This window comes from Cyanistes caeruleus, chromosome 1, assembly GCF_971803275.1.
Source record: "Cyanistes caeruleus chromosome 1, bCyaCae1.hap1.1, whole genome shotgun sequence".
NCBI lineage: Eukaryota > Metazoa > Chordata > Aves > Passeriformes > Paridae > Cyanistes > Cyanistes caeruleus.
The window spans coordinates 80,430,900-80,456,291 of NC_141701.1; the positions used below are offsets into that span (position 1 = coordinate 80,430,900).

Below are 25,392 nucleotides of genomic sequence, written 5' to 3' on the forward strand. Positions count from 1 at the left end.
CAGGTGGAGGTCTAAGGGAACTCAGAGGAGGTCATGGACTGACAGTGAGTTGACAGTGGCTCAGTTCTCACAGGACAGGAATAGAAAAAATTATATCTTCCTGTGCTAGCAACAAACACTAGTTACTTTTACTTGCTGCTACTTGCTGCTACAAAACCCCAATTTCTTGTAGCACCAGGAGTCAGCTGTTACTCATTGCGGGTGACTAAATGGTTCTGGTTTTCCCATTGTGTTGCCTCAGACTTGTGGTGTCTTAATAAGAAACCAAACTTGTCTCCATCTCAAAAGAAAGGAAAATATGAGAAAGTGGAGAATCCTGTTTAGGTTAAAAGGATTTTGTAGCTGAAGAAAAACGGATGTGTCAAGTGATTCTTTAGCTAAGGTAAGACACTGCTGTATGAAAGAGGCTCACCTACTTTTACCGGTTACATTTTGGGTATTCCTGACACTTCTCTAACACTAGCTCTGGCATCTAAACTCATGTGATCTGAACCAGGGAACAGAAGTAGTAGTAAAGGAATATTGACCTTGAACAATCCATCTTTATAATGATTTAGCTCCTTAAACTTTCTTCGTCTGGATTCAAAGGACAGTGGGAAAAACATAAGAGAGCACACCTGGGAGGGAACAGAGAGACGGAAAGGAGAAAGAACGCCACTCCTTTTTCTGTAGCTTGAGATCTTATTAGCAATATTAAAATGTTCTGTAAAATTTGAATTTGTGAATGATTTGAAATCTTCATAAAGATGTCACAGATGTTTTCTATCTGGGCTTCTCTACAGCCTTTGACATGGTGCCCCACAACATTCTTTCTCTAAATTGGAGAGACAGGGATTTGATACGTGGACTGTTAGGTGCATAATGAATTGGTTGGACAGTCACATCCAGTGTGTAATCATCAGTGCCTCAGTGTTCCAGTGGACATCTAAAGACAAGTGGTGTCCCTCTGGAGTTTGTACTGGGACCAGTGTCATTTAATATTGTAATTAATGACACAAACAAGGGGATCAAGTGTAGCTTCAGCAAGCTTGCAGATGACCCCAAGCGAATAATGTGTTTGATACATCTGAAAGACAGGATGCCATCCAGAGGGATCTGGACAGGCTTGAGAACTGGGCCCATGGGAATCTCATAAGGATTAATGAAACAAAGTGCAAGGTCCTGCACCTGGATTGGGGCAACGCCCCATATCAACACAGGCTGAGGCATGAACTGATTGAGAGCAGCCCTGCTGAGAAGGACTTGAGGATGCTGGTGGATGAGATGCTGGAAATGACCCAGTCATGTGCACTCACAGAGAGCCCAGAAAACCAAATGTGTTCTGGTCTGCATCAAAAGCATCTTGGCCAGCAGGGTGAGAGACTGCCTGGAATGATGCATACAGCTCTAGGGTCCCCAGAACAGGAACAACATCGACCAGTTGGAGCAATACCAGAGCAGAACATGAAAATTAGAGGGATGGAGCACATCTCCTGTGGGGGAAGGCTGAGAGAATTGGAATTTTTCAGCCTGGAGAAGACAAGGCTTCAGGGCTACCTGATTACAGCCTTCCAGTATCTGGAAGGACCAAATTACAAAGAGGGAGAGAGACTATTCACCAGGGCCTGTAGTGACAGAAGGAGAGGGAATCATTTTAATCTGAAAAAGGGTAGGTTTAGATTACATGTTAAGAAGAAATGTATTATGTATTATTAGTTTGAAGGTGGTGAGGAACTGAAACATAGAACAAGAAGTGAATCATAGAACCAGAGAGGTTGCCCCATTCTTGGGAGCATCCAAGGCTGGGTCGGATGAAGGTCTGAGCAACTCGAGCTGGTGGAAAGTGTTCCTGCCCATGGCAGGGACATAGATATCTGTAAGGTCTCTTCCAACCCAAACTGTCCCATGATTCCATGATATACACAATACATAAAAAATAGTTTTAGAAGTGATTACTTATATTTTAGGTGCTTATTTTATCTTCAATCTGTTACAAAAGGCAATAGTAGTTTTGAATGGATATTTAAATTTTACAGAAATTGTACACATTCATTGTGGAATGAACACCATGGTGTTCTGTAACATCAAGCTTGAAATCAGCAGAGCTGTACAAACTCAAAATAACCTGCTAATGGTACCAGAGCTGAGTAAATTCTTTTTACTACTTTTTCATACTTTTTCATACTTTTTGCTAGGAAAATACTGTCCATATTATATACATAGATAAATGTGTAGACAAATCATAGAATAATTTAAGGTAAAAATAATCACGATTTAAATAAGGTCCTTTTGGTGTTCTAGTGGTTTTCTTTTGAACATTAGAAATATGGCATCTTAAAGCATCCATTTATCCTACTCTTCAAGAGTTCTGCCTCATGCCAAATGCAAAATACTTATAAATATTTCTATATTTTCCTAATAAAAATAGTATGCATATCCTTAACAGACTTCATGCCCAAAAGTGAAAGAAAAAACCCAAATATTCCAAAATTATTTGAAAATATGCTGGAAAGATTTATTATTTTGACTACTTAATAAAAAGAGGGTTTTGACTTTTTTAACTTGATGGCTTAAGAAAATGTTACTAGGCATTGAACTCTTATTTTATATATTTTTATTTTCTCCCAACAGACTTGCATGAAAATAAGAAAGAAATTAGGACAAATATTCTTTTAAAAATTCATTTAAAAATTCATTTAAAAAAGAATCTGACATTAAAGAAGGTTTTGAAATTCTTTAGTTATAGTGGCAAATGCAAAAAGAAATATTGAAAGTACTCTAGTTACAGAATTTCTGCCATCATGCTTAGTTTGACTAAAAGGAATTCTAATTCTCTCTTGTAAAATATGAACTCGTGGATAAAATATTTATTTGAAATGTATCTTTCTCTTAAAGCTAGCTCAATAATTCATTTTAAAATAGAGTGCACATTAACAATTAGAATTCTGAAGTTTTGCAAGTTAGCAAACTAGTTTTCTTAAACTCGTGTCAAAGTCAAGACAGTCATTCATAGCTTCTTTTTATAAACATCTGAAACCAGGGAAAATATGCAAAGGAGAAAATATAAATATTTCCTGCTGAAACATGAAAGATGAGAGCTGCCTCCCTTTAGTTGTTTATACACATCTGTAGATTAATGGTTACTGACATAAGCAAATTCAAAAATAGAAGATGTGATGGTTACTGCATTTGGTTCATTTTCTTCTTTCCTCTATTTTTTTTTTCTTTTTTTTTTTTTTTTCCCCAACCATAAGGCCTTCTTCAGCTTCCTATACAAAATAACGAACTATTCTTGCAAAATGTACTTGGGATTATGTGATGCTGAAAACACGGTGTAACTAAAAATACTATCAGAATGGAGTGCAATCTTACTTAAATGAAGTAGTAGTAATGATGATTATAGATTCCCAAGAGATACCATAGAAATATTGAACAATGATAATGGAACTTCTAAGAGAATTCATTGTATAATTGGTGTTTCAGGATATACTACTGCACTCAAAGACAACAGCACAGTAATAAAAATGGTAATGTTAATGTACATTACTCAGTGTGTTTTACTGCAATCTCATCATGCTTTTTTTACACATCCATGTGTATGTCTTTTGCATATATATTTTATTTATATCTTATATTTAGAAGAGCTGTTCAATACATGTTTAGTCTTGATATAATCCTCTACCTCTCAGTTGAAAATGGTCATATTTATATTTCATCTATAACATTCTTCTATCAAATTCCACTGATCAGCTAAAGAAAATCTCTTTTATTCTGATTATTTTCAATAAAAAGTGATATAATAGAAAATTGTGTGCTCTAAATATAACCATTTAAAATATGATCCTCCATATTTAGATGAATCCTGCTGTGTAGAAACCCTGAAATATGTTAGGTGTCCTTGGTTAGATCTATAAATTTAGAAAGTAGCAGTTTGAGGAAATGACTGGTAAACTAAATTAGGCATCATCCCTTTTCTTAATAGAATCAATGCAAAGATTAAAAATTTGTTGTGTAATGCTCATCAGCTGCATGCTGAAGAAGCTTAATGGGATAAAACTGGTAAGCCTTACTCATTAAAATTAGCAAAGCAGGTACAGAGGGATGTAATAATATTGACCTGGGTGCCAAAAGGGATTAACTACACAGGACATCTCATTGCTAACTTCCCTTTCCAAAAAGTTCTTAATAACTTTATTTATAGCCTGAGAAAAGTAGTTTACTCAGTGAGGTGAGGTGATAGTTTTGATTTGATTTTATTTAGGTTTTTTTTTTTAGGAATGTTTCACTTCAAAAGAATACGTGCACTGATCTTACAGTCATATAAACTTGAAGATGAAATGAGTAGATTTTAAGTGTGGTTAAGGTTGTGGTTGTCATTCTACATGAAGAAGAAATCAAAAAAATGTTCATGATGCATAATATGTATTTAACGTCTCTGAAGTTTTGGGGGGTTTGGATAAGTAGTTCAGACTAGGACATGCTTTAAATCCACCAATTCTTCATTGAAACAAAGACTGTACCTTAAAACTTTGGCCTTCCATCAGTTTAAAACATCTTTTGTAAATTTGCTTCTTTTATTATGTTTTGATCAAACTTATGGGTCTTCCTAGCCTCTTTTTCTCATTTTTTTAAATTATATTTTATTTAATCAATTTACTGAATATGACATGATTGTCAGCTGTAGTATTGTTCAAAAATATTGCTACAGCAGTTATTATATTTTAGCACTTCAGTACAGTAGGTGATTTTAATGAGAAATTCCAGGTTATTGAGTTTCAGATTGTTTTAAACTAAAACATTCAACTTTTTAAGTCAATATCAGTTTAACATGATCATTTCCATAAAATTTATCTGAAATGACTTTGCAGTCAGCTCACTTCAGTGGTTTTGATTAATCCCAGTACTAACTTTGCTACACAGCATTTTAGGTTTACCCATAACACTGTTGGATTGGATCCTATTTAGGCATAGCAGGGCTAATTTATATATAACTTGATGGCTGCACAAACAAGTGCACAAATAAGCATTCCTATTTCCCCCGGGCTTGGATAGGTTGTGCTGAAAATCCACGTTATGCTTTCACTCTTCTTACAATCAAACTAGTTAAACACAACGGAGGTTTGCTTATTGGTACTGAAAATCACACATTCTGGCAGAGGTGTTGACTTACCATTTTCCCTTGTGTGCTCTAGACACAGTTATTCCAAGAAACAGTCAGTAACACACTGAGAAGTACATAGTGTGATTGCAATTTGAATAACAGGTATACACACAGCTGGAAACATTGCTAGTGATGATTCCTCTTCAATTTTTCAAACTTAGTCACATTTTCCTGGGTTTTCATAAATATATGCTCTCATATTTGCCGGACTTGGCAAACATCATAAATATAATATTTAAGAAAAAAAAAAATTGGTTTGAGACAGAAATTTGTGAAGAGATAAAAAATTGAAAGAAACAGGGATGTTCCTGCAGATTTTTCACCTGCTTATCATAAGTGTATCTATTTCTTATAGTGTGTATAGTGTAACCATGTGGTGATTTCTAGTCAGAAAACTTCTTTTATTAGGGATGCAAGAATCTCTATGTACAGTCAGAAAATGTCCCTCATAATCTCAAGTGTTTATGTAGGTAATGCAGGAATACTTTGACTTTTTCATTTCAGGTAGTTTTAATAAAGATGATCAACTTCTTCCACAGATTCTTGATTTCATTATATTATTCTTATTTTTATCCATTCTTATAGAGGAAAATATATAATTAAAAGGCACCTAATTTTTTATTCTGGAATCTTCTGGCTTTTTGAAATACTATTTTATCCTTCCTTCCTTCCTTCCTTCCTTCCTTCCTTCCTTCCTTCCTTCCTTCCTTCCTTCCTTCCTTCCTTCCTTCCTTCCTTCCTTCCTTCCTTCCTTCCTTCCTTCCTTCCTTCCTTCCTTCCTTCCTTCCTTCCTTCCTTCCTTCCTTCCTTCCTTCCTTCCTTCCTTCCTGCCTGCCTTCCTGCCTTCCTGCCTGCCTTCCTGCCTGCCTTCCTGCCTTCCTGCCTTCCTGCCTTCCTGCCTTCCTGCCTTCCTGCCTGCCTTCCTGCCTTCCTTCCTGTTTTCCTGCCTTCCTGCCTTCCTTCCTGCCTTCCTGCCTTCCTGCCTGCCTGCCTGCCTCCCTTTTCACTTAATTTATTCTCACTTTTTTTCATAGGAGCAATAGTCCTAATATGTATTGCTCTATCAGTAATTTTTCTTTTTGTTCTTATTACATGACATGGCAGCCAGGAGGGCCAACCCTGTCCTGGGGGGCATCAGGCACAGCATGGCCAGCCAGGCAAGGGAGGGGATTGTCCTGCTCTGCTCTGAGCTGGTGCAGCCCCACCTTGAAAATTGTGTGCACTTCTGTGTGACAGGGAAGGTGCGGGAAGGTGCGGGAAGGGAAGGTGCGGGAAGGTGCGGGAAGGTGCGGGAAGGGAAGGTGCGGGAAGGGAAGGTGCGGAAAGGTGCGGGAAGGTGCGGGAAGGTGCGGGAAGGGAAGGTGCGGGAAGGTGCGGGAAGGTGCGGGAAGGTGCGGGAAGGTGCGGGAAGGTGCGGGAAGGTGCGGGAAGGGAAGGGAAGGGAAGGGAAGGGAAGGGAAGGGAAGGGAAGGGAAGGGAAGGGAAGGGAAGGGAAAGGAAAAGTGAGAGAGAGAGAGAAAGAAAAAAAGAGAAGAGAAAAAGGGAGAAAGGGAGGGAGGCAGGAAGGCAGGAAGGCAGGCAGGCAGGCAGGCAGGCAGGAAGGAAGGAAGGCAGGAAGGCAGGAAGGCAGGCAAGAAGGCAGGAAGGCAGGAAGACAGGCAGGAAGGCAGGCAGGAAGGCAGGCAGGAAGGCAGGCAGGAAGGCAGGAAGGCAGGCAGGAAGGCAGGAAGGCAGGAAGGCAGGAAGGCAGGCAGGAAGGAAGGCAGGAAGGAAGGCAGGAAGGCAGGAAGGCAGGCAGGAAGGCAGGCAGGAAGGAAGGCAGGAAGGCAGGAAGGAAGGAAGGAAGGAAGGAAGGAAGGAAGGAAGGAAGGAAGGAAGGAAGGAAGGAAGGAAGGAAGGAAGGAAGGAAGGAAGGAAGGAAGGAAGGAAGGAAGGAAGGAAGGAAGGAAGGAAGGAAGGAAGGAAGGAAGGAAGGAAGGAAGGAAGGAAGGAAGGAAGGAAGGAAGGAAGGAAGGAAGGAAGGAAAAAAAAATAAAGGAGGAGGGCAACCAAGATGGAAAAGTGTTTGAGGGAAAGCTGCCTGAGGAATGGCTGGAGCCACTTGTTCTATTCAGCCTGGACAAGGTGAGACCTAGGGGAGATCCCATTGCAGTTACAATTTTCTCATGAGGAGAAGAGGAAGGGCAGACACTGATACCGTCTCTGTGGTGACTGGTGACTCGAGGGAACGGTGTGATGTTCTGTCAGGGGAGATTTAGGTTGGATATTAGTAAAAGGTTCTTCACCCAGAGGGAGTTTGGGCACTGGATCTGTGTCCTCAGGGAAGCTGTCACAGCACCACGTCCGACGGAGTTCAAGAAGAATTTGGACAATGCTTTTAGGCATACGGTGTTCTTGGGGTGTCCTGTTCAGGGCCAGGAGTTGAACTTCAATGATGCATGTCTCCCAGTTCAGTTTATGATTCTGTGGTTCTATGACTTGTTTTACACAGCACTCTAACCTCAAATTTCCTTTTAAATTCTACAGGACAGAACCAGCTAGAAGTTTTTAGTGTACTGCTTTAATAGCTTTAAATTTTGAGCATCTATTTAAGTTGTTTTTTTTTCCAGTTAGGGCACCCAATTCCTTAGCTGGAGGAATGGTACAAAAGGACTACAAGAAGAAATATATATATATTTGTATAGAAATATATATATATATATATGTACATAATCTTATTTACATCTGTATGTACACCTTGACTTTTGAATTAGAATTCTTATGACTGTTTTTGGATATAGACAATATCTCTTTCTAGAATGGACTGCCTGGATTTGGGCTCTTGTTCTATACCACTTAAAAAAATTACGAAACTACTTTTATTTGTTCTAATGCAAATGCTAGAAATTCTTATTCCAGTAGTTTTTATATTCCTGAAGGCCAAGTAAATGTCAACTAAACAGAGGAAAGAGTAACTCAGATCCTTTCTTTTGTCTTCATATTAGAACCCAAAAGACATTTTTTGCTGTTTATATCCTTTTTCTCCAGGAAAAGTACACAAACTCTTCTTCAAAGTAAAACTCAGCTTTACTTGTGTCTTTTATGGAGAGTTCCCTAGCTTAAAGTACATTATGGTACTTATGCTGTCATCCTCCTCATCAAATATAAACATTTCATAGACTTAGTATTTCTCAGGCAGTGTCAAAGCACTGGATCATATTCACTTCTCTTTTATTCATGCCTCTCCATTGACTGTAATGAAGTTGGACTAAGTGATAATGTTAAACACAGACATATTTTTTCTTATCTGTTCCAATAGAGTTCCTTCCTTACAAGTATATTTCAAATTAAATATGACAGGTGCACTGCCAACATTTTTTGTTCAGTGATTATCAGCAAAGTAAATTCTGAATGAAGCGGATTTCTCTAGTTTTCATATATTTTTACAAGAGGCATGGTTGGGCATCTCACATAACACATGGTAGTATATTTGTTCCTTTCTCATGCTTACTAAATATTATTTTATTATTCTAAAATATTTTGTAAGTACATTATAAAATATTTTATAAAATAAGTAAAGTAATATGTATATCATAATCTTTATAAAGTAAATTCTTATTCTGTTATACTTCTTCTACTGCTCTCAGAAATATTAGTTTCTGGGAATTATTTTGTGAAGATGTACATTAATCACAAGATTCAGTGTGTATTTTATTGTCTCTCTTAACAATGTCATCATCCAGGGTTGATTTTGTAAGCCATTACAGTAAATCATGAGATGTAAATAACTCGAGAATTTTTGTTAGTTGTGTCCCACAGCATATGGGTTTTATGCTTACTTATCTTATGAGAGAAACTGTCTCTGCTGTAAAAAAGTAGCGCACTTAGGTAATCACGATAACTCTGATGAATGTGAATATTATCTATCACTTTATATATTTGAACAAAGCACAGAGAATTATTTTCCTGGTATGCTGTATTTCTTACATCTACTGTAACTCCACATTTTTACTTTTCATTGCAGCTGTTATAGTTGTAAGTTTTTACCCATAAAGGCAAATATTTTTGAAACAAAACTAGTTAATTATTTAGAAACAGTGTTCATACATTTGGTATGAAAAAAATCACAATTAAATAAATAAATCCATATTAAAACAAACAAGCAAACAAACAAACAGCCCACCAACAAGAACTATAAATACTGATAACAGAAAGAAAAAAACAAACCAATAAACATTTGTAAAAACACCATTTGCATCATTTTGATATATTAATTGATTTACATGCTTATACACTTAAAGTTGTTTCTGTCTAAAGGTACAAAAAATTTTTGGTAAATTAGATCTTAAAATATAAAGATGAAACTCTTTAATAAGTGAAGAAGTCAGCAATGACAAAATTGTGTGGTAACTGATGAGACAGCCATACATGCTGCATTTCTTGATGGTTCTGGTGGGCTTGAAAGAGTAAAGAGTAGCTTATGGCATGGATAAAGGATTAAAAAGTGGATAAAGATGAAACCAATGAATAAAAGTGGAAACCAAGTATTTATGGTACATTGCCTGCAACAGAAATTGTTCCATGGATACTCAGAGCAGCTAGTTGCAAGTGTCTCAAATACATTTCTTATAAGTTCCCAACCAGCTCAAACTGTTTTTGATTTTACATAAGGAATTTTTACCTACCAACTCTAGACATCTCCGGAATACTGGCCGTGTACATGTCCTTGGTGAATTTTGGTTCATTGTCATTGATATCGTGGATTTTAATGATAAATTCAGACTCTGGCTCCACTTGTCTTCCAGTTTTTCTGTCTATAGCCTTGGCACGTAGCACATACAGGGACTTTTCTTCTCTGTCCAATTTCTTTGCAGCATGAATATCTCCTGTATTTTCATCTATAATGAACAGACTGCCAGCCCCATCTCCCGTTAATATGTATTTTAAATTTCCATCTCCTTTATCTTGGTCAGTGTGTAGCTTCAGAGAGGTAGAAAAGAAGAATTTTATAAATATATATATTGTTATTACAGACCAAATAATTCAGCATATATGAATAAGTCTGTACAATCTTGACTATAATTGGGGTGAGTAGTGGTTATCTTCTGTCAGCCTGCTGGAAAAATTGAAAATTTTAGACTCAGTCATACACAAAAAATAGCTGCAAACAAACTCATAAGGACAGAGAAGGATGTAGAGAATATTGAAATAGCACTTAAAATAACAAATCTATAACAAAAAATTCTATTTCTTTGAACAGTCTGTCCAGAAATTACCAGAATTCTCCATCTGGAAGATGAAAGTAACGGTAAAACTCCCAAATTTCCATTTGTAAAATAACTCTTGCCTTGTATTTACTGGTTGTTGAGAAGTCAACCCGGTACCTTGAAACATAATAGAACAAATGAGTTTTAAGTATTAGAGATTGTGAACGTCCCCAAATCACCTATAAATGTTCTGATTTAAGTAATTGATGTTTCTCGTTGTATTGTTCTCTCTTTTTTTTTTCGAGGCACATCTTACCTCCGTTGATTAATTCCTTCTTTCTAGTCCTCTCCACACAGAAGAAATAATTTTCAAGAACACTAGGAGGTAAATGTTCAAAGCATAGAGAGGGCTTTAACAATCCTTTTCCTACTCAACCTCTTCTTAAGAGTTCAAAACTCTGTCCCTGTGAACTTGCAGGCACTGGTTAATTTGCCGTACAACACCCTTATGAAAAAGTGTCTAAAACCAAAATCAAATCAAGCCATTGAAGTTGACTCAGGCACTAGAAATTTTTATTTAATGCACTTCTTCAGGCATCTATTCCTCTTATTTCATTTACATGGACTTATAGTTCATTTTTATGAGCTTCTGCAGTATATTTTCCTTATACAGATCCTTACAGTCACATCTGACCACAACTGGTGACTGAGTGCTTCTCAAGCATGGAAAGAGAGAATCTTAGCATGGTTTTTACTTCTCTGAGTAGAAAATTATAGTATATCAACAACCTGAGAAAATCTTCTACAGTATCAATAATGGTATTTTTTTAGAGAGTCACTAAAATAAGGGTTTTTTTGACATGTCTTGCCTTGTTCCTATATTCCTGTCAGTGTTACCTCCACGTTTCATAGCTGAGAAATTGCAAATTTTTATTATTTTACCTGTATGAAGGATAATTACAGGATTGAAGGACTACAATAGATTTTTACTGAATTACTCACTTTAATTTTTCCTCTATTTTAACACTGTATCATAACACTTTTTACCTTTTTACTATTTACCATCTATTATCTATTATCTATCTATCTATCTATCTATCTATTACTATTATAGTAGTATTTACACTTTTTACCTTTTTTACTACCTGATTACTGTTTTGGTCTTCGGAGATGAGACTGAATGAGATAATACTATCCAAGGTACGTCATCTCATAGTAAGTTCTAGTGCCTACTGTGTTCAGTGTGTATCTGTGATAGATACCTGTGAGAATTATTAAGGATTGCATGGTCATCTGTTAAAAAGAGGTTCTATACACTAAAAGGTGCAGATGAACAGCAAGCTATAAACATAAATACAAGCTTGCCAATCTCATTTTGTCTGCTTGTATGATCAACTCTGCTGTTAATCCAGGGTACACAACCTTTTGAAGGGGTCAACAATGTGCAAGTAGTGGCAGCAGCGATATTTTCTATGTTAACAAGTGGTTCTGATAAAAAATTATATCTGTCTATTGTCATTTCTTTACCCATCTTCCTAACAATATGCAGAGATTAAGTTAATTTATCTTATCCTTCTAACTATCTACTTAGTTTAAAATATCTACAAAGATGTCAGGTAACTCAAACTTTGATAGGTATTTTGAGCTTCCTACTTGTCTCATGTTTCTAACAAATGATAAACAGAATTTTCAAGCGTGATAGAATTGTGACTAGAATGTGATTTCCTAGCAATGAAGAGTGCCACCACCTATTGCCAATTTACTATTAGGAAGTACTAAAAGGACATTTGTAAGCTACCATTTATCCTAAATACGAGAATTTCTAATTCCCATGTATGTTTTGTTTTGCTCTTCACATTAGAATGACCTCCATTTATCTGTGAAGCAATTTTGCAAAATCATAGCTTGTGAAAAGCTTCTTATTATTTAGAATTATATAACTACAAAATGCACTTTCAACTTATGAGACAGAGTAACTTCAAATAATATTGTGAAGGTTTATGCAAAATTAGTATACTGATATATATACTTGTAAAGAGACACTGCAATGTAATTTTGACCAATCTATGCTGTGTTTCTTGATGACTGGTAATCTTCTGTGAACTGCTTAAATATTTTGAATTTATAATATAAAATACAATTCTAGCTTTTCAAATGTTAATTGTTCTACATAAAGTCTACAGAAAATTGCCTTGCTGTAAGTCACATGCAAAAATGTGGTGTGTTATAATAATCATGCCCTTTAATTGACTAAAACCGAGGAACAAGAACAGAAACATTTTCTAATTCATATTTCCAGTTACAGTAAATCATTTAACATACAACATGCTTTTTGGAATTTTTATCATTAGTAAACTGTTTAGGTGTGTGAAAGAGGCTCAGATTTTCAAACTGGAAAAATAGTATTAATACATGTGATCTGAAGTAATCCTTGACTGCTGTCATTTCCCTCCACCTTTTACAGACTCAGCAGGTCTGGGAATGCCCACCATTTGCAGAAAGCAAAGCATCATTCCTGTTGTTTATTCTAGATGATTATTTCTCTAAGTGGATTGGAGTAGATTAGAAAGCAAAAACTTCACATGGGTGGAAAACGGACTCTTCAAACATTTCCTTTTTCATATCACAGATTGTTCATTCTGCAAGTCAGATAACCATGAAACAATTTGATAAATTAAAAATAAGACCTACAACTGACACCCCCCCAAATCAAACCTACAAAGAAAAATCTAAACAAATACCCCCAGAAACCCCAAACAAAAGCAGATAATACATTATATTTCTCAATATATATGTATAATACATAGTGACCACTGAAAACAAATGTTATTCCCATTAATTTGTTTGAAACATGTTGGAATGAAGACATAACCCAGATGTACTGCTGAGTATCTGGATTTCTTAATACTCCTTTGCACACAAATCTCTCTTTGTAGTCTTCTGTGTGATTGGCTAAACAGTTGTCAACACAAATTTTCCTGTGGACAAAGATATTGGTAATGATTAGGGGAATGATAATCACCTATTTTTTTAACAATGTATGTCTTATAAATATGGGCATACTTATAAATTCTCTCACAATCTTTTTTTTTTCCTTTTTTTTATAGATGAAGTGTACTTCTCAAATCAGCCTGTCTATCCAGTTTTGTGAACTCAATTTTTATATGATGTGATAATTGAAATCTTGATGTTCTCAAAAATCTTGACATAAATTTACGTGGATCACTGTTACTCTATTTTTCAATAAATAAATGAATAAGTAAGCAGTGATTATCTCAAAGTTCTGTAGCATAATTCTACTTTCCATAAATGAAGTACCTTGTTCCTCTAGTTTACCCTTCACCTTTATTTAGTACTCAATATTTATCAAAAAAGGTGTATATGGCACATAACTTCTTGGTTTCAGGCAGTATTGTATTTGACTAGGCATTCTTAGTATGTGTAACTCATGACTTCTCTCAGAAGTGCTGTTATTATGCACAGTAGACAAGAAATCAGTATTCTTTGAAGTGAAAATACATCTCAAATTATTAAGTTCAGGAATTGGTATGGAATGTCAAACAAAATATAGAGTAAAAAAAACTATATTACCTTAGAAATGAGTTCCTTAAAGGTCCATGTTTCTTATTAATTCAGTTTTAATTTACTAAATTTCCAGTAAATTGCAGGGGATCTCATTCTTAACTCTTTCTAATAGACAGTAACTCTTTTCAAGTTAGCCAGACATATAATCAATGGAAGAGGAGGGAATCAATGAACACAGTAAACAAATTATATAGTGATATGAATACATTTTCTGCATTTAGAAAAAAGAAATTGACAGACCTCATTTAGATTTTATTTTATTTGCAGTTTACTTCCATACAACTATTGTTGCAGAAGAAAAGGAGAAAAAAGAGCAATAAGAGCTACTTATTACTCGTGATGGTTATGAATAAACACAGTGAAAACGTTTATTTGGTTGCCTAAATTCAGAAAAGTGGTATAATGCACTTTGTGGAGAGGGGAGAGCAGAAATTAAAGACAAAGACACATTGGGAGAGGAGAGACCCATGTTTATGTTGCAGTAAGCTACCTGCTAATGCTTACAAATTAGGAGGTTTACAATGTGCCTCTATATCTTGGTATAGAAAAAGGTCTATTACTACAGATCTCTTACCTCCACTGCCTCCACACATACAGTTGTCTCTGGCAGACAAATCTTTATGTCCTGTGGTCTATTTGCCTGTAAATACTTTTTAGTAGGTGAGAGCAATTTTCTTTCCTCACCTTTAAAGTGAAGAAAATACATTGAGGGGTATGGTCAAAAGAACTCTTTAGTGGCACTAAATTGGTATATCTGCATATGTTAGTGGGAGATGAAGGCCAGGCTAATTTCCACATTATTTCTGGAATAATTCTGGTTAATTTCTGGTAGTAGAAACTATTACCAGAACACAAGTGAACCTCTTAAAAGGTATGTTGATGAATCAGGATTGCATGGAGCTGCAGTTCAAGTTAGAATACAGATGCACATGGGAGAGCAAAAAAGGTGCAAATGCAGAGTTTTAAAGTCAGAAATATTGTAAAGGGGGGAGGAAGTGTTCAGATATTTCATAAAATTATCAGGTGGGTAGGTAGGTAGGCAGGTAGGTGTTTTGAATCTGATCTGAAGGACAAATGAATTTGTGGTCATGTCTAGTCCCAGACCCAACTACCTGAAACTCCAAACACACTAACACCCTGGTAACAAGGGATTGAGCAGAGGTTCCTATTTGTCTCAGCTATTTTTACTTCCTCTCCTCAAACCATGACAGGGAGGAAGACTCAAAACAGTCTTTCCTTGGCGTGGGGAAGCAATTCTGGGTACCACAGGGTGGATAGAGCTATGTTGTGTTATCTTTGTTCCTGCATTCACTGTCAAGCACATTGCCTTGTATATCGTGTATTGTGAAATATTGTGTTTGGTGTTCATCTTTATTTGCTATTTAGTGTTGTGTAGAAGTAGAATTAAAAAGTCATTTCAATAAAAGTCTTAAAAATTACATTAGACAATATAAAAGTCCTCACAATATTTATTAGGTCCATCCTGTGGGCTTGTAAAGGTATTGTCATAATTTCTGTAATTTTGTTGTGATAATCTTAAAGGGATAATCCCCCTTTTGCATTATATTTCTGTGATGGAATTCCTAAGAAATCTGGTCTACAGCAGTAAATTTACATTGTATTTGTATTTGTACAAATCACTGAAAATGTTAATGGTAAGTTTTTGAATACCTGTACATGTATTTCAGATGTTCAGAGTAGCCTACTGCATGTTTGTTAATTTTGTCTGGACTAGTGTTTTCTTTTTATGTGTGTAATTCAAAGGTTTTTCTTAAAAGAGTTTCTTAGGGTTTACTACCTGGGTTTTTTTCTCCCAATTGCTGGAGGTATAAGAATAAAATATGAAGAGTAAATGGTGCTAGTTATTTCTGTTTGAGATTATCACGACGCAGCAGGAGAAAACTGGAAGCTACAAAAGACAAAGATTTTTAGCCCTGTGAAAATGAAAACTTATTTATGTTATTATACCAAATGCATTTCTATTTAAAGTTTTGATGAGCCATGATGCAGCAGTATGAATACATCTCTCTTTTTTTTTTTTAATTATATTTTTTGTAATTTATTCTTCAGATGCAAAATTTTTCTTCTTCCCTACCAAACCACTCAAAATCCAGTCTCTTAGTCCCTGGTACAACTATGATGTTTCTACATAGAATCACAGAATGTTTTGGATTGAAAGGGACATTAAAGATCACGTAGTTTCATCCCACCTGGATTAGGCAGGGACATCTTCCACATGCAAGTCGTAATTCACCTTTCATACAAAGTCTTTTTCTTGAGTTTACCTTTCATAACGTTGCTTTCTTTATTGCTTAAAGTGAAACTTCATGTGTAACTTCAAATTGAAAATATTTTTCATAAAATTAGAATAATGAAGCATTTATTATTAGCCCTATAGATAGAAAATGTTGAGGTTTGGTTGTAATGTACACAGACGTCCTGGCTCTGGGAAATGTATAGAGAAAGAATAATAGACTGTGCATGGCGTAGACTATCAATCTGAAAAATGTCATGGCTGTCAGATTTAGTATGATTCTTTGAAATATCCTTGTATCTTTTTAAATTTTAAACCATTGAGTATTACAGTATTCTCTTATGGGAAGGGACATACAGTGGGGACATAAGGTTCCCATGAATGTGAAGCATAAGCTATTTAGATGTCTCCAAAGTGACCCTTTCTGAAACTAGAGGAAAATAAAGTTTCTCTATTTGTAAGATTCTTCAAACATCTTTTAATCACAGTTTTTAGCTAAAGCTCCTGGCTTGAGGCAAGAAACATGCTAGCTAAAGGAAAATGTGTGCATGTTTCTTCTACAAAGCCATGTGTCTATTTACATCAAATTTCTATTCATATATGGTGATTATATGATGCAATTTATTCCTAAACGGTGAAACAGAAAGAAATTGAGCTTTCCAAGTTATCCTGGTATGTATCAAAGCATAAATTGATTTGAGACTGGGAATTTGACTGTAATTATCTTATTCTTAGGTTGCTCCAGTTAAAGAAGGTTGTTTATACATAGGTGGGAAAGAAGACATTATTTATGAAAGAAGGTAAGTATTACCTGAAACAAAATAATTTAATTCTAATCAAAAAATGAAAGTGGTGTGCTTGAAATAAGGTCTGGTATCATCTCAGCCAAACATAAAATCTCACACACAATGTGTTGAGTGCTAGTGACAGGCAGGATATCAACTAGTGCCCCTTCTGTATGATTTCAGACCTTTGTGAGATCCACAGCAGTTAGGATACAGCATCAACAGCAGCTCAGACAATATTCTCCTTCATTAGCATTTTAAGTAATTAAAAACTCTAAAGATACCTTAATAGCTGCTGCAGTTCTTCAGTGTGGATTGGAGTAGCAGTATATGCATAGCTTTAATTTTCTATTTATGTGTGTTTAATCAAAAGTTTTATGTATGTGCTAAATGGCAATGTATTTACCTGACTTGAATATGTGACATCAGCACAAACTTCTTAATTAAACAACCAGACTCTATGTGTTATGGTAACCTAAGTGACTGTATATTAAACAAGGCAAATGACATTTACTTTCCTTATCTTCTGCTTTCCAGCATCTGGTTCTTGTGCTCAGCTGTCTATTGTTAGAAATTCTCTGGAGAAGGATATTGTGAAAAACACTGCTGACATCAGCTGCAGGTGCTGATTTTTACTTAGTGCTTAAGGGTAAATCTTGTTTCCATTCAGGAAGAATTCAGCAGAATTCTTAGCAGTTTTTTCGTTCAAATCATACAAACACAACATGGGGAAATTCCATATATATCTTCATATCTACCTGCATATGTAGGAAGGGGTCCTGGAAACCAGAGCTGTATTCTCATGTGCCTCCTTACCCTCTTACCTTCTATAGCTCCTGTACCCTTTATGATAAGTTGTAGTTAAACCTGCAAAAGTAGTTGCATACTTACTTCTGCACAAAGAACTGGACTTCAGAGCACATAATTTGTTAATTTTGTCTGGAATAGTGTTTTATATTGATGTGTGTAATTCAAAGGTCTTTCTATTCTCCAAATCAACAGCTTAGTTATAGGTTTTCAGCCTGATGAAAAGAGCCAACTTTTTTTATTATTATTTATGGTTTGCCATACACAGTCATTTTTCTGTTCCATAACATGAGATACAGATTTATGGGAATTGACTCCAGTCATTAATTGTGTGCACAGGTCGGAAATTATGGCATCATCACACCAAGCACTGTCACTTTAATCAGTCCCTGGAACAGGTGTTAAATCCATCATTATTTTAAAGGCTTCACAATTACAGAGGATTCCTTTCTCATGGATTTTTCTTTCCCCAGAAACTCCTGAGTGAAATATGTCTCTGTGTATGACTTTTCTTGTTATTTTAGAGGCACTCAAAATGTCCTTTGGTTCCAAAAGATGTGCATAGAGATAGGCAGGAATTAAAGCTATGGCCTGGAAGCAATGTGAATTTGTCATATGGATAGATTATCCCCTACCCTCTGCAGAACTAATTGTTCTGAGCTGAGCTCTATACTAATAAGCTTATAAGAAATACTCTAATAGGGGAGACCAATGGTTTTTTTTAGCCAAGTACTTTATCTCAGAGGCAACAGGAGGTGCTAGTTTGAGAGAGTATTCATTCTGACCACTCTACTTCTTGATTAGCTTAGCATCCCTGCTTCCCTGGCCCCAGAATTTAGAACTTTTAGATTATAACAGATCTATATTTGGTTTTGTGATATGTTCTTTTTTATTTTCTTTTATGACTCTGATGTCCTTGAAGTTGTCTGGTTATCCATTGCCCTAACTTTGGACAAGGGCTGTATTGACTGAATACACTGAATGTATAAGTGTTTCCAGGAATGGGTCATCCCCATTCACCAATGTCAAAAATATATCAAAAACAGAAATATTTGAGTATTTTTTCACTTCTGATCATAATTTCATGCATATATATGTATATGTATACTTATAGATGTGCACTGATCAAGACTGCATTGTTTTTAGGAAGTCATATGGTATAACAGAATAGTAAGATATTGATATGTAAGCCAATAAGATCAGTCTTTTTAGGCCTTAAATATGTAAACAGACTTCCAGGTTTTCAGCCCCAAGCAAAAAAAAAAAACTAGACTATAGACTTCCTCACTGAAATTCTTTTAAGCTGCTGGATATGTATTTTCCAGAAATATTCAAAATTGGTTATTTACTCTCCTTAAAACATACTGGTGTTTACAAGAATGCATTTCAAACCAAAAAGTTATTATGCTGAGTTTCGTGCTTATTGATTCGCAGTGATCTCTGCCACAAAGATTCATTTTTAAATTATGTATTTTTCCTAAGATCTTGCTTTGCAAACTGGTAAATTACACTGTACACACCTCACAAGAAGAAATTAATTCATTCCAGAATACTAATTTCAGAATTCCATTGTTATGTGGTAGCACTTTATATATCTAAAATGTTTATCTAAAACCAAATTTTCAAATAAACAGTAGTGGAAAGAAGGTAAGATAATTGTTTAAATTATCACTAAAATCCTTGCTGCTGCTTATTTATTGACAATGTTGACCAAGGCAAAAAAATAGAAAGGAAAAAGAAAAACACAGACTGAAGTTATTTTTAAGTATCATACTACCTCTCTGTGTCAGTGAAAGTATTCTGTAGAGTTTTCCATGTAATTTTTCATCAGTGTGAGTGCAGTTCCCCTGCCCCATCTCTGCTCCAAGACAGGCATGTGCCCAACTCCTGGTAAAATCTGGGAAGCAGATTCTCAAAGTAGGTATATCAAAGAAAAAGGTTTTAATCAGGACAAGACATAATAAGCGCCAAGCCTTGAATCTGTGTTATAATATGGTAACTTCCTAAGTGAAGCTAATTTTTCAAGAAGAGTGTCATGAAAACCAGTAGTTAGGAAAAAAAAATGTTTAGTGTATTTTCTTCCTTTTCTTATTTGCCACTCATTTTGTGTTCATTGAAATTTGCATTACTTGCTCATACAGTTCTTTTAAATCTTGTTTCCAAATACGATCTTTGGAAGGTCACAGCTGTAATGAGGGCAAAGACAAGGCAGGGGCTGGAATAGATATCAACACTTCTTAATGACTTCCATGGTGCAACAGAAACTGGTAAGTTTAACTCCATTTCTAGGGTGCCTGATATGGATTTTGGGCTCTGCATAAACCACAGGCTGATTGTACCTGTCTGATTAACATGAAGATTGTGGCTTAGAAGGGAACCAGGACAAGGCTCTCTGAGGCCTCAAATGAGAAAACTCCATGAAAGAGAAGTAGTGCCTAGAAAAATCAAAGCATAAGGCCCAAACCAAGCATAAAGCCCTGCAGACCAGCAGTGTTGCTTCATGTTTAATTTAATAGCTGAATCTGCAAGCTGGTCAGATGAAGTGAGATTAAGGAGACAGTGCAGGAGTTATTTAAAAAGGACTTTAAAAAAATATTAATGCAAATATTAATGAAAAAATAAACTGCATGAGGTGCATAAAGGGAATAGTTAAACTATTATTAGTTCAACAACAAGGATATAAAAGCATTTGAATGTTGTTAAGGCAGATAAAATTCTAAATGCATTGATGTTAATTTTCTAATAACTTTATGAAAAAATTTTGGTGGGGGGAGAATTGGAGAAATCAATGATGACTGTCTCCATTCTTTTCTGGAATCCATTTTTGTCTAAGAAAGTTCTCTGTGCTTTGGAGAAGGACACAGCATACATAATAAAACTGGTGGTTTTGCTAATTATCCTACAGCTTCAGCTGGAGTCAAATGTTGACCATGATCTAGTTAATTACTTGAAAATAGATTTTAAAATAGAACTTGAGATTTCAATATTATTTAAAATACGGAAACAGGAAAAAAAAAATTTGCTTTCTTTTCCCAAATTGTTTCCATTCTTGATGAGTGTTCTCATTCCTGTCTTGACCTCTCTAAATAGATAAGCTTTGCCATTATGTGAATTTGTCCCTATCCAGTAGCTATTCCATTCTGCACCAAAATGTTGTCATTGACTTGTTCTGTGACCTTAAATCACTGTTTCAGCAACTTTGTTGTAGTTTTCTCCTCAGAAGAAGGGATGTTTTGCCAGTGCCTGTCTCACCATAGGCAATGTTCTTTGCATATAAAATACTTTGATATTTCACTTAATGATACTTGTGGAAGTGGAAATTATTAATCCTAGAATCATGGTTTTAACATTTGACTTATCCTTTTTTCTTTTATTCTCATCAAAGAGATCAGTGTAAATCCTTTCTTTATCCTGAAGATAAACCAGTGTTTTACATGGATATACACACACATACATTTTCAGAATTTTTAGGACAATAAAAGGATTTTAAACTATGGGAGGGGAGGGGTTTCTGATTTTTTTTTTTTTTCTTTTAGACAATTTGAATTTAGACCAGATTTATTGACCTGAAATACAAAGAAAATTAATTGCAGTATTTAGTGAGATGAAATCAGAATTGGTGATTCCTGTTTCCCTCCATATTTTAAGGGACTGAATAATTTCTTCTGCTACAGATTTATATTTTTCCCTTCACTTCATGCCTTTCAATGTGCTATTCTAAATTTTTCATATGGAGTGTGTGGGAATCAAACCGTGACCTCTTCCATTTCATAATTACTAGTCTTTATAGATTAATGTATTTGCATGTTCTGTGAAATTTAGAGTTAAAAAAAAACCAACACACTTAAGTGATTTATTTTGCTTTCTTGCAACAATCCTTCTTCCATGTGCTTCAGTGACAATGGATACAGAAATAATTGTTCCTATGCCAAATTCCTCTTTAAATTAATTTTATTATCCACACCACTTGTTTATATCTAATTAATGTAGGTTTAACATTAAATGGCAAATGTTTATTTCTTTTAGTCACTTGTTTCACACAGCATATACAGTCTTTTTGCCTTTTTTTTTTTTTTCAAATTATAAATTAAATTAGAAGAAACACGCACACAAATTTTACAGGGATTTTAATCTCACCCTTTTAAATGCAAACATTTTAATAGTAGAGAGAAAGTGAAAGGAAATACTTTCAATATTTTATTTTTCATTTCTTAATTTGTTCTTATCAGTCAGCTACCTGTTGTATATGAACATTTAATGCTCTGTTACCTCCTGGTATTTGACAGGGTTTATTCATCAGAAATGCTTATTAAAAAGAAAAATATGTTTACTTTCACAATCCCTGTAAGACCGAACTATCAGAAGAGCACCATTTTTAAAGGTTGCATCAGTACTTGCAACGTTTTTATCAGTGTGATATATTAGTGTTTAATTCCAGTTTAACTGCATAGAAGTTGTAAACCAGAACTTTTTTATAATAACCAGATTTATTCTCAATATTTGGAAATCTAGTTTAATTCAGCTCTTAATCAGAAATATGTATTAGTAGTTAAAAGTTCAAATGGAAAAAATGGCTAAATGATGGTGACAAGTACCAATCTGAAGTTAGGTAGATTAATTTTATGAATGCTTGAGTAGAAATATAACAATATCCCATTTACTATCTCTGTCTTGGTCATTGTTATGCATTAGAGAAAGTTAAAGCAATTGGTTATGTCACAAATTCAAGCATTCAGGCACTGTTTCCCAAATAGGTAGATAGTAAATATCTGGTTCTGTATATTTCTCCATTTCATAGTATACACTAATATACTATTCAGCTCAATACTTCATGGCAATTATTGAATTCCAGAGCTTTTTTTGTAATATTGTATGGGAACAACTCATACACAGACATGTTCTGAGGAAAAGCTTCATTAGAGAGACATTGACAATTACAGTTTACAAATGGAAAAAAATAAAGTAAAATTTATATAAACCAGAAAATTTAGTCAACATTCCAACATTAATAATTATTTTTATGGCAGGATATGGGCTAAAAATTCCTTCTGGTAGTTGAATCAATCATTCTAAAGATCTTTGAGATTCTGGAAAGAGTTTTACAACTAAAGTGAGGGAAAAGTGGTGCCATTTCTCCTCAGGTTTCTCCTATGGAAATGAAGAATTAGAAGCAAAAATTTCTCTTCAGTTAAGTAACTCAATATCATCACCCTGGCTGTCATTTCCTTGCACTCAAAATTTGGAGAAACCTGTGTTAGTGGTGTCCATCTGAAATGGGCATACTTGTGTCTGAAATGTGAAGAAAACCAGAGGAATTTGTGACTTCTGAAATGTTCATGGAGGCTGTAATTCTTTCTTATTAATTTTACTATATTCTGCCGTGTAAAAACAGAAAAGAGGAATTTCATCAGGGTTTCTGCACCATGTAAGAGGGAACAGAAGTTTGCCTGTGTGTTTGTGCTGCTACAGCAATATATACAACAATGATCAGACCATGGTTATGTGTTTCCAAAAGTGATAAGAGTACGCAGCTTCCTCTTTTGATTGATACCCAGCATAGTGTTAAATTGGTCAATTACATGGAATAGACGAACATTTTTTTTCAGCTTCCAGAAGACTGAAATGTGTGATGGCTCTTGCAATACACAAGATTTGATATATCAGACACATATAGGAAGAAAGCACTTGCTGTTCTAGGCAGTTGCCTGTTGACAGCTTTGCTATTTGTTGTTGAGATGACTATTCATAACCCTCTCCCTGACAGACCAGACATTCCAAAACACCATCCTCTGATGCTGTCAAACCAACCTTTTTAGGTAGTCACACACTCTTTTGCTCTGATGGCTTTTGCACTCCATCACTGGGCTGGCAGGTACCAATCAACCACAATATAGCCAAAGCACTTACCCTCTCCAGAATCATTCCCATAATGTAATCAAGGGAATAAATAAACAACATAATGAAAAATATCTCGTGAAATGCGTTTCCCTCAACCTCCCACCTTTTCATGCACAATAAATGATTGCCTGATTATAGATAATGATAGGTCTGCAGCTTGCCACTAGTCTAATCTTCTTTTTCCAGGATTAATGCTGCAAGGTTTAGAAATACTAGCCAAGGAAGTTTTAATGAGATAAAGCTATTCTACGAATAACAATTACCTACTGTGCCAAGTTCCTGAGCCAGACAGATCTTCAAGCCAGACCTTCTTAGGTCTTTCCACATATGGAGCTTGATAAGAACAAGAGACATTTAAGCTCAGAAAAGCCATTTTTATTAAAATGAAAATTATGTTTTAACTGGCAGCTGGAAATTACCACTGCAGACAGAAGAGGACTCCATCCTCCACGGCTTATGTGTCTTTAAAACAAATAGTTTTACTTCAAGTCCTGTTTTTTTTATTAGCTGGTCAACAATTGCTCAATCCCAGTGAACTCCACAGGGGAGGCCTCTACTGTGCAGGCTCCCAACCTTCATTCCTGCTGTTTGGTCCCATCCCCTTGGTGCTCTGAGCACACCCAGGACATCCCCAGGGAAGGTAGCTGTGAATAAGCCAAGAGCAAGCATTGAGGTGAACTATAGACTCCATGCCATTGCTGCTAGGTTCGGTATTAGGTGAGCACAACTTTTTCCACACCTGAGAGAAGCATGGAGGGAGAGAGGGAAAAGGGACAAGAATTGGAGAAATATTGCTGCTTTTGCCTGTATCGAATTGTCTTGTATTGACTTTAGCTTTAAAAATAGCTTAGTTATTTTTTAGATGACTGCATTTTTGCTATGGATGAAGTTTTCAGTTAGTGTTGCTAAATTTTGAAAAATTTCATTGAAAATTCCCTTTTTCCATTATGTATCTATAAAGGCACATATTTGGTAGCTTCCTGTTTAATTCCTTTTTAATTGAAAATCTTTGCATGGATGTTCTGTCCCCTAAGAGGAGAGGGAAGGGACAAGGAAATGGAAAAAAAACAACAGAAAGGGTAAAGAGGAAATCTGCAATAAAAGGTATGAGGATTTCCTCCTTTATGTTTCTGGGTTTATTTTGGTTCAGTTTTTTTGTTTGTTTTATTTAATTTTTTCCCCTCAAAACAAGTTTAGCTGATTTAGCAGATGAGCATGAAAAGCACACAGAATCCTTAAGAACAGAACAGACAGGGCCCTAAAGAGATATACCTAGAGCCTTCAGGTAGGATCAATGTCACCTTTCCGGCAAGTGGTTCTTTTTTGGTTTGTCATGAAAGCACCCAGTATCAATACAGTCCTGTCTCACTGATAGTTCTTTACCTAGTATTTAACTGTATTGACTGTATTTACCATTAAAAACTTTTTCCTGATGATGACTGTAAATCAACCCTATGGCAATATGAACCCAACTTCTTGCCCTGAACATGACAAGAACTTCAGATTGTTTTTTTAACAGCCTTTTATGTAGCTGAAGAAACAGAAACTGTCAGATCTCGTGACAGCTGCTCTGTCTGTACCAAACAATGCCAACTCACTCGTGCTATTCATGTCTTTGAAGTCTCTGATCATTGCAGTTGTTTTCAAAAATAATTCTTTATTTTATATGAAATGTGATGTTCAAATTTGACAGCAAAATTCTAGCTCAGGCCCATTATTGCAATGTAACATTAGAGA

The 25,392-nt window shown here is 35.4% G+C and overlaps 1 protein-coding gene across 2 annotated transcripts in view; it reads right to left on the reverse strand.

The window, feature by feature from the left end:
* The window catches only part of CDH9 (cadherin 9), a 99,230-nt gene that overhangs the window by 37,658 nt on the left and 36,180 nt on the right, over window positions 1–25,392 (reverse strand). For both annotated transcript variants that reach the window (XM_086898888.1, XM_023920025.2), the window contains one exon: window positions 9,805–10,099. In XM_086898888.1, the coding sequence (XP_086755014.1) occupies window positions 9,805–10,099 (295 nt within the window). The remainder of the gene's footprint in view (window positions 1–9,804; window positions 10,100–25,392) is intronic.